The sequence below is a fragment of the Oryx dammah genome, unplaced genomic scaffold, assembly GCF_014754425.2.
Source record: "Oryx dammah isolate SB20612 unplaced genomic scaffold, SCBI_Odam_1.1 HiC_scaffold_13, whole genome shotgun sequence".
NCBI classification, from domain to species: domain Eukaryota; kingdom Metazoa; phylum Chordata; class Mammalia; order Artiodactyla; family Bovidae; genus Oryx; species Oryx dammah.
Window position 1 is genome coordinate 56,232,883 of NW_024070197.1, and position 9,949 is coordinate 56,242,831.

At 50.8% G+C, this 9,949-nt stretch overlaps 1 protein-coding gene across 1 annotated transcript in view; it reads right to left on the minus strand.

Annotated features, from left to right (window-relative positions):
- Positions 1 to 9,949, minus strand: part of PLCG2 (phospholipase C gamma 2) — a 155,080-nt gene that overhangs the window by 84,514 nt on the left and 60,617 nt on the right. The window contains exons 3-5 of the mRNA XM_040254066.1: positions 3,837 to 3,980; positions 1,863 to 1,956; positions 1,069 to 1,116 (exon numbers count right to left, since the gene is read on the minus strand). Coding sequence (XP_040110000.1) covers positions 1,069 to 1,116; positions 1,863 to 1,956; positions 3,837 to 3,980 — 286 coding nt within the window. The remainder of the gene's footprint in view (positions 1 to 1,068; positions 1,117 to 1,862; positions 1,957 to 3,836; positions 3,981 to 9,949) is intronic.

Consider the following 9,949-nt stretch of genomic DNA (forward strand, 5'->3'; position numbering starts at 1 on the left):
AGTGAAGGTCAAAGTCTGGCGACACACGGTAGAGAAGAGTCCTCTGAACTGCTAGCAGAAACACAGACTGCCATCACCCCTCTCAAACTGTCAGACCCAGTGATGCCTGGCCTCTGGAATTCCTCTTGTAGGAATTCATCCTGTTCATATCTGTGTCCCGCACATTTACAAAAAAGGAGACCCAGGGACTTCTCTGGTGGTCCAGTAGCTAAGACCCCACGGTCCCAACGAAGGGGGCGCAGGTTCGATTCCTGGTCAGGGAACTAGATCCCACATGCTGCAACTAAGAGCCTGTATGCCACAACTAATGAACTTGCCTGCACAACGAAGATGGACGATCCTGCAGACCTCAACGGCGACCCGGCCCCGCCAAATAAACAAATAATAACAATTAACAGTAATAGTTTTTAAAAGGGAGACCTGAAGGTTTTCATAGCTTTATAATAAAGAAACAACCTGATGTTCATCGAGAAGGAACTGGTTTCCCGTCAATATGGCAATTACACCACGTCTATCCAAGGACCAATCACATCTGTTCCAAAAATGTGTGGCATAGAGCCTTGTATGTGCCAAGAGGGAACCGCTCCAAGACGTGCTATTAAGTGAACCAGTCAGGGACACTGAATTACAGGCTGTCACATCGCCTGCCTGGTGTTCACCCAGCTCTTAGAAGCATCGCCTCCAAACTGGGTTTACTTCCTGATGGTCAATTTCCACCACAAAGGATGGGCGGGCACCATGGGGATCCTGTTTCTCCCCGGGACACAGAAGATGCTCAAACGCGAAGGCCTAAGTGACGTGGTCCGAGTGCTTCACATAGCAGAGAAGTCCTCCCTGCAGGTGGAGCGGCACGGTCCACTGCAATGAGACCCCACACGGGTGGAGACTTTTATCACCACGACCCACACCACTGAGCACTCCGTCTGCCGCCTTGTTAAGTCAAATCTGATTTCACGAGGACCTTTCCACAGCACAGAACTCACTCCGACCCCCTTGGGATATTTCAGGAAACAATGAGATGATCCTAAATGATCGGGAGGAAACCAAAAAAATGCGAGCGAATCTTACCTGTTTCTCCTGGTTTGATCCACAGAATAAATCTGCTTTCTCAGCCAGCTGGGAAGAGATGAGACGAGAGAGAGAGTTAGAAAATCAGAAAGCTAGACTCACAAGTCCAAGGAGTTTCTGTAGGATGGGACACAGAGCCTGGAAATGAAAAGGAAGGTCTTCCCACTTTCTAACACCAGCAACCTGGGAAGCAGCAGCTTCTCTGTGTGGGTGAAATGCCGCCCAGACGAGCCAAGCCGCCCCGTGGCCTCACAGAGGCCGGATTCTTTAAATTGACAGTTCCCTCTGGTGCTCTCTGTTAATCTCCCAAAAAGCTGGTAAGAGAAACGGTTGAGATCAGAGGGCTCCAATTCACTGGATGGACAGCAATTCATACACGAGTCCCACCCGACACCCATGATGCTGATGGACAGTCCTGAGAAGGCCCTCGTCAAGCCAGGAGGAAAGTCCCAGACCTCGAGCCCGAGGTCCTCCCGCCAGTCAGCTTACTCTCTTCTCAAATCCTCTGAGAAAGAAGCCTCGGGCCCTCTCCTCAGACCCAACTCCAGGACGAGTTTCTGTCTCAAGCCCAGTGCACTTCTCACCCCGGCAGAACAAGGCCCAGGGAGACAGGCGGCTCTTCTGGGAGATGCTGGAGTGTCCACCGCCACTACTGGACACCTACTGCATACAGGGCACTCCAGGAGCTTCCGAGACGAAATGTCTCCTTTTCCCTTCTTTCGCCATACTGGCTAGAGGGAGCAGAGCAGACGCCCGAGCAAGCAACTACGGAGAGAAACAGGCAAAGCCTTTACCTCTCGATGATGGTGGGGGTGGACGCGCTCATCACTTCCTGGTGTAAGATCTTCAAGCCAGACAGCCACTTAGTTGCATCTTCCTTCGAGTCGGCTGGAGAGAGGAGGGGCCAGAAATGCTGTGTTACTCCCTGGGAAGATCTCTGCTTGGAGACTCCCTCCCCACACAGACCACGGCAATGGGAGGAACCTGTGCTGGTTCCTGGGACCTGCTTTTTGCCCAGGGTGAGCCTCCTACAGCAGGAGTGACAAGCCGGAAGAGCTTTAGCTTTAGTCCTATACTAGCGAACAAGAGGCAGAACTCAGGACAACTTGGACCACAATCCTGAGAGCCCTCGGCACCTCCCTCGTTTCCCATCAAGGCCACAGAGAGGGCCACCAAGTAGCCGAGGCTGCTGCCTGTAAGGGAAGCAGCAACGAGCAGCGGGTAAGAGCTTGGCATCAACCCCAAGGCCCACTGTAGCGCTTCAGGGCTGTGTGATGTTCGGCTGGTTACTTAACCTCTCTGTGCCTCATTTCCTCATCATAAAATGCAGCTGGCAGTGCAAACACCTGGTCCTGCTATTAAACATCTTTGCACACCACCAGGGGCCTCGTTAGCCTGGACAGAGCATGCCGAGGCCTCTGCTCTCATTCTTCCCAGGCGGATGAAGAGAAAGGCATGGCTAGGAAGGGTGAAGGGAAGAAGCCGGGATCCAGCCATCAAGCTGGCATCCTGGGCTCCACATCTTGCTTGGTCTTTCACGGCCTCCCTACCAAGAAGAGCAACCAGGCCTCAGCCTGCAGCTGGGCTAAGTGGACAAAGCTCTGAAGGTTCAGGCTCATGGGCCCCTCTCTCCTGTCCTGTCTCTGCCTCCTGCCACACCCCCCCCATCAGACATGCACCCATCACTTCCCACATCCGGCTTACTATTTCCCTCCTGCAAGCCTGGCACATGCAAGGCTCTCTCCCTGGACCATCCTCTCTCTTTCCTCACAACTCCTACTGATGCCTCAAAACCCAGTTTAAAAAAAGCCACCTCCCCGGCAAAGCCTTCCAGGGAGTTAGGCTCCGTGTATTCCTCAGCGCACTGTATTACGTTTGGACTACGGCTCCTATCAGAGAGTACTCTAAGTTCCTGTCCACACGTCTTCTCCCCAAGTAGACCGTGAGCTCCTTAAAGGTGGTAACTGGGTCTTATGTCTCACTACAGCCCCACAGACATCTAGCACAACCCAGAACAGAGCATATGCTCAAAAGATGACTGATGAAAGCATGAATGAGAAATTAAACCAATGAGAGTCATCGGGCCTGAAATTAAAAGTCCCTAATGCTACTCAGCTTCCACAGTTTCCACCCACTTTGGTTTACTTTTAATGCTTCTTATTTTCTTTCTTGTCCACCATGATTTTATATTAAGTTCTAAGTCAAGAAATTCTGGGGTTATAACCTTCTGCCCCTGAGCCAAGCGCCTGAGCTTTCTCAGTTCTTCTCCCAGCTAAAGGCCTCTTTGACTTTCTGGAAGATTCACAAGGAAGATCAGACATCACACCCCCAGACTGTGTCTATGTGTGTGTACCGTGTGTGTGCATGTATCCATGTATGAGACACAAGATTGCAGGATCGTTCCTTCAGATCAGTTAAGCTGAATAAATGGTGCAGGCCACACTCAGCTGGACAACAAAATGTAACCTGCCTTCAGTTCTCAGCACAGCATGACCCAAACGGGCCCTTAACATAATCCTTTCAACATCCCCACGAGGTCAGCATGAGGATGAACTGGGTCCTGTTTTACAACTGAGCAAACTATAGCTTAGAGAGGCAGAGTCGCTTACTCAAAGCCACACAGCTAGAAAGAGGCAGGGTCAGGATTCGAAACCAGGATGCCCCAAACACTCATTAGCAGCGGGGCAGGGGTGAGCATCCTGCTGGAGCACCCGCCCTGGAAGGAAACCCCGGCGCAGGGAGGGGAAGCGCGCACGGCGGGCACCCACCTGCCAGGCTGAGCGTGCTGAGGATAAACTGGGTGCCGTACAGGATGGTGAAGCAGCACTCTTCCTTCTGGCGGACCGCTTTCGCGCGCTCGAAATCCTTGGAGTTCTTCCCTGGCCGGATCTCCTTTATCTCCATGATGTCCACTGAAGGAAGAGTAACAGCAGCAGGTCAGAAGCTGGACGTCACTCCATCTGAGGCTGCTGCCACGTGCCTGCACCCCAGAGACACCCCGCCCAGCTCTTCACTGTCCAGAGTGAAGACAAGCTCGACCAGCCCCGAGGCCCTGCCCGTTCACAGCTTTATGTGCAAATAATGAAATGAGCGTGGTTCTCAGGCACTCAGCGCTGGGAGAGCTGTTGTGCAGCAATGCTGAGAGTCGCTCAGTCGCGTCTGACTCTTCGCGACCCTGTAGACTGTAGTGTAGCCCGCCAGGCTCCCCTGTCCATGGGATTCTTCAGGCAAGAATACTGGGGTGCACTGCCATTCCCTTCTCCAGGGGATCTCCCTGACCCAGGGATTGAACCCAGGTCTCCCACAATGCAGGCAGATTCTTTACCGTCTGAGTCTCTGGGGAACCCTAGATGACAGAAAAAGAGGAAATTCATCCTCCCTAGAACCCCGGCCACAGGACTCCGACTTTCTCCTGGGCAAAGGTCAGGACGGCCCCTGACTCAAGGGTGAGCCCCTCCCCTCACAGGGTGGCCGTCTGTTGCATGAGGAACCCTGCTCCTATCTCAGGAGGCCCAGTGGACTAAGGAGTGTCACAAAGAGACAAGTCCATCGATCCCTTCCTCCTTTTCTTCTGTCAGAAAAGTACCTTTTCCTGGGATGGACCCACTCCACACACCTGAGATGAAGATGGGCCACCCCTCTCCCACCACAACAGGCCAAAGGAGGGGCCCAGGGTTGCAGAAATGACCAAGGCATCCCACCTCGTGGCCAGGATTCAGGGAGGAGCACACGGCCTAAGCTGGGCCCGTCAGCATCCTCCCAGGACTGACTTGGCCAAAGCCACTCATCACATTTCCCCTGCTGCTGCTGCAGGCTGAGGAAACATGAGGCGAGGGGTAGCAGGGTCCATGCTGCTGGGCATGCGGAAAGCAAAATGACTCAGCCCTGATGCACTATCGAACTCCTGGGTCTGTTTGGGCTTGAAGCCTCTTCTGCATTGGAACATGCTATCTATGTGACCTAATCCATTCTTTTTTGCTTTGGTTAGTGCGAAATTTCTGTCACATGCAACCGTAAGAATCCTGGGACATATACCTCCATTATTGCACTGAACAGAGAAACAGCAAAGAGAGGTATTCCTGGAAATGAGAGGGTAGGAAGGAGATCTCAGCTTTGACCTGGAGTCCAAGAAGCAAACAGACCCAAGTGAACCAGGGCGTTTTAGAGTCAGAGTTGAAGTAGGAGTAAAGGTTCACAGCTGTTCACACATAACAGCAGAAAGAGATATGTGTGTGCCCAGTCGTGTCTGACTCTTTGCGACCCCATGGACTATAGCCCACCAGGCGCCTCTGTCCATGGGATTCTCCACGCAAGAATACCAAAGTGGGTTGCCATTTCCTCCTCCAGGGGATCATCCTGACCCAGGGATCGAACCTGAATCTCTTGCATCGCCTGCACTGGTAGGCGGATTCTCTACCATTAGCACTACCTGAAATGGTATAATTTCATTCTTTTTTTATGGCTGAGTTGTCCAGCCATCATCAATTTTCACCATCTTTTTATATGGCCTCAATTTTGGTTTCTTTTGTTTTGGTGTACAGTTTTGAGGAATTTTGTCACATGTATAGACTCATGAAGCTACCACCACACACAGGGTGCAGAAGAGGGGAGACACTTACATTAGGGGAGGAAGGGGGTGGAATGAACTAAAGGCTTTCCACTGTCTTACCGTGGATCTAGCCAGACTGAAAACAGTTTGGGGGACAAGAGTCATGAAGTAAAGTGAAAAAACTTGAAACAAACAGCATTTATTCTGCATTCTGTGCGTGGTGGTGGTGGTGGTGGTTACACAGGTCTATACATGTGATAAAATTCCTTAAAACTCTTCACCGAAACAAAAACAAACCAAAACTGAGTCCACATAAAAAAATGATGAAAACCCATTACGGCCTGACCACTCAGCCATAAAATAGAACAAAATTATACCATTTGCAGCAACTTGGATGCAACTGGAGATTGCCATAGTAAGTGGAGTGAATCAGAGAGAGAGATGAATACTACACGGCGTCACTGACATGGGCTTTCTCGGTAACTCGGTGGTAAAGAGTCCACCAACTATGCACGAGACACTGCCTAGTTTGATCCCCGGGCTGGGAAGATCCCCTGGAGGAGGAAATGGCAACCCACTCCAGGATTCTTGCCTGGGAAATCCCATGGACAGAGGAGCCTGGCGGACTACAGTCCAGGAGGGCTGCAGAGAGTCAGACACGGCTGAGCGTCGGAGCATGCACACATCACATATATGTGAAATCTAAAATATGAAACAAACGAACCTGTCTATGAAACAGAAACAGGATCAGGGACGTGAGAGAACAGACTGGGTTGCCAAAGGAGCGGGGTGTGAGAGAGAGCTGCATTGGGAGCTTGGGATTAGCAGATGCAAACTGGCATATACAGAATGAATAAACTACAAGGTCCTACTGTGGAGCGCAGGGAACTATATTCAGTATGCTGTGATAAGTCATAATGAAAAAGAATGTATATACATGTATAAATGAGTCACTTTGCCGTACAGCAGTAACTGACATAACAGTGTAACTCAATTATACTTCAATAAAAACTAAATTTAAAAAATAACTAATTACAGTTTAAGAACATTTTACCAGCTCAATTTCCTGGGTTTGATAACTATGGTTATGAAAAATGTTATCATGGGGGAAAATTAGATGAATGGCACACAGAAACTTCGTATTATTTGAATCTACAATTTTTTCAAGCCAAAAAAAGTTTTTGAGACACTTAGCAATTATGAATGGCCCTATTATTGGGCGGGGTCTCTAAACCTTGGCGGGTAGAGAGGCAGGAGGTATAATCCCACCCTTCATCCGACCCTGAAACCAGGGAATCTTATCTTTTCTTCTTATCCTCATTCCTCAAAAGCCAACAACAAAACACAAAGAGACTTTGTGCGTGCTCAGACCCACCACCTTCTGAGAGGTCAGATCGGCAGTGCTGATCTGCCTGCTTTAGCAGTTATCTGGGAACATCTAAGGTATCAAGGTCTGTTCTCAGAAATCAGTTACTCACCCACCCAGCCAGTCAAGAGTGTAGCGACTTTTAAGTAAATACTCTTCCCTCCCGCCCCCGCCAGTTAGTCTAGCAATGATTATCTAACCATTCTCTTTCCCCATAAAATATTGCTAAGAGGGAATTTCTGAACTGGCCTACTGTGAGCTTTTTTCCTTACAGCAAAATTATAATAAACATATGACTGTTAAAAGGGGAAGGGGACAAGGACTTCCCTGGTGGTCTAGTGGTTAAGAATTGGCCTTCCAATGCAGAGGGCACTGGTTCGATCCCCGGTCAGGGAACTAAGATCCCACATGCCACGTGGTGTGGCCGAATAAATATTTTTTTAAAAAAGAGGAAAGGGAGAGTGATGGGGACTATGGGACAGACCTTGAGATGGGACAGAGTGGGAGACTGAGGGAGACAGACACGCACAAATATGAACACACACAAACAGGGTCAACCAGGGTCAGGGACAACCAGACACAGAGAAGACAAGCTACCTAGACGAGGGAGAGAGACGACCGTGCAACATTCAAAGAGAGAAAGAGGGGCTTCCCTGGTGGCCGGAGGTTAAGAATCCGCCTTCTAGCGCAGCGGGCACTGGTTCGATCCCTGGTCCAAGAACGAAGATCCCACATATCACGGAGCAACTAAGCCCATGCCCTCCGGGGTTCATGCACCAAAATTACTGAGTTCACGGGGCTGCAACACAGCACACGTACCACAACTAAGACCCAGACAAATAGATATTTTTTTAAAAGATAGAGAAAACAGGAAATGGAAGAGAGTGAAATACAACAGCTACTCTGATGACATAAACAGCCCCAGTGACCCCTACACCACCGCCCCTCACTTCACTGCAAGCAAGCACCCTTTGGAGGCCAGCCCTGTCCCAGGAGAGGGCTGCAGGTGTCCACCCTCATCGGCAGGCCTGGACACCTCCATGAGGTCATCCTCATCACTCCCCTCTTTGCCCAGATAAGTACTGGCCTATTTATCATACTTCTGGTAAGACCATGCTTTCTCCATTGGAGCCTCCCTTCCATTATCAAAGGTCAGCTGACTATTTGTGTGGGTCTATTTCTGGTCTCTCTCTTCTGTTCCATGGATCTATTATTTCCCTGATTGTCCTGGTAACTATGACTTTACTGTAAGTCTCAGAGTGAGGCTGCAACCCCGTCTGACTTTGTCCTTCAACACTGTGTTGGCTGTCCCAGGTGTCTTGCCTCTCTACATGAACTTTAGGATCAGACTGTCCGTATCTACAGAAGAACCTGCTAGCTTATTGATGGAGACTGTGTTGACTACGCTTGGTTGCAGAGAACTGACATATCAAGTCTTTCTATCCATGAAGGTGGAGTATTGATTCATCACGCTTTGTCAGCCAGATAATCCCCTGAATGTACACAGTCCTGGCCCCCAGTGGTCTTACAGACACACTGAGTTCAACCGTGAGAATACAAATCCAAGCAATGATAACCATGTACAGCTCTCACAGAGCACACGCTATAACTCCAGGCACACTGCCAGTGCTTTGCATGAGTCAGCGGTGGGTCCCCTGGAACGCTCCCCACCAGCACCGTCTGCAATCACAGGATCATCTGTTTACTGCCCATCCGCTGTCCCCTCCAAGCCCCAGCAGGACAAGGGTCGTGTCCACCCTGTGCATGGCCGCCTGCATCAGAGCCCGGTTCAGAGCAGAGACGCAGACTGCCACACAATAAATGAGAAAGTCTCCCAGGTGGCCTGGCTTCCCCCAGAAGCAGATTCTGAGACCACAATTTGAGCACATGCAGTTGCCCTGGGAGAGGATGCCAGGAAACACCAGCAGAGGCATGGGGAAGCAAGACAGGTGCTATGTTATCAAGCTGGTACCCCAGGGGCACTGGGAGCTGACCCCACGGGGATCAGGAGCCCCCTTAGAGGCTGCCCCATGGAGGAGGGAGGGAGCTGGGGTATTTATCCCCTGACTTCCACCTGCTATTGGTCGATGACTGCTTCTGGAGGCCTTAACCACCCCCAGGCCCTGAGCAGAGGGCTGCAGCGTTCAGAGCAAAGTGCCTTCAATGTGCATCAGCGACCACTCTAGCATAAGGGTCAGCCCACAGCATCCTCTGCTGTGTCAGCTTATCAATCTGGTAGTTTCCGCACTGTGTGCGCTCAGCCGTTAAATTGTGTCCGATTCCTTGCAACCCCACGGACGAGTGGACAATTCCTTGCCCGCCACGCTCCTCTGTCCATGGAATGCTCCAGGCAAGAATACTGGAGCGAGTTGCCATTTCCTTCTCCAGGAGATCTTCCCGACCCAGAGATTGACCCTGACTCTTCTAAGTCCCCTGCGCTGGCAAGCAGATTCTTGACCACTGAGCCACCTGGCAAGCCCGTAGTTTCTGTGCTACCCTCGCAGAACTCAGGGATCAGATGCATCAAAGTTGCAGTGTCTCCAGTTCAGGCAGAACAGTGGGGGATGTGGACAGGCCCCAGTTATTGACAAGAACAGCGTCTCTGGGCTTTCCGAGTGGAGCTGCTGCGTGGAGACAGGACGAGATGTTAACACTTCTATACATTTTGCAGCCCTGAAGGTATCCTGGAACTACACAAATCAGTGCACTCTCTCAATCTCTCACTCAATCTCTTTTAAAATAACAGCTTTTTTAAGATACAGTTCAGGACTTCCCTGGTGGTAGAGCGAATAAGAATCCTGCCAACGCAGGACACAGGAGTTCGATCCCTGGTCTGGGAAGAACCCCCATGCCGCAGGGCAACTAGGACCGCGCGCCACAACTATCGGACCGCAACCCTAGAGCCTGTGCGCAACCAGAGAGGCCAGCACAGCGAGGCGCCCGCGCACCACGCGCGCAACCAGAGA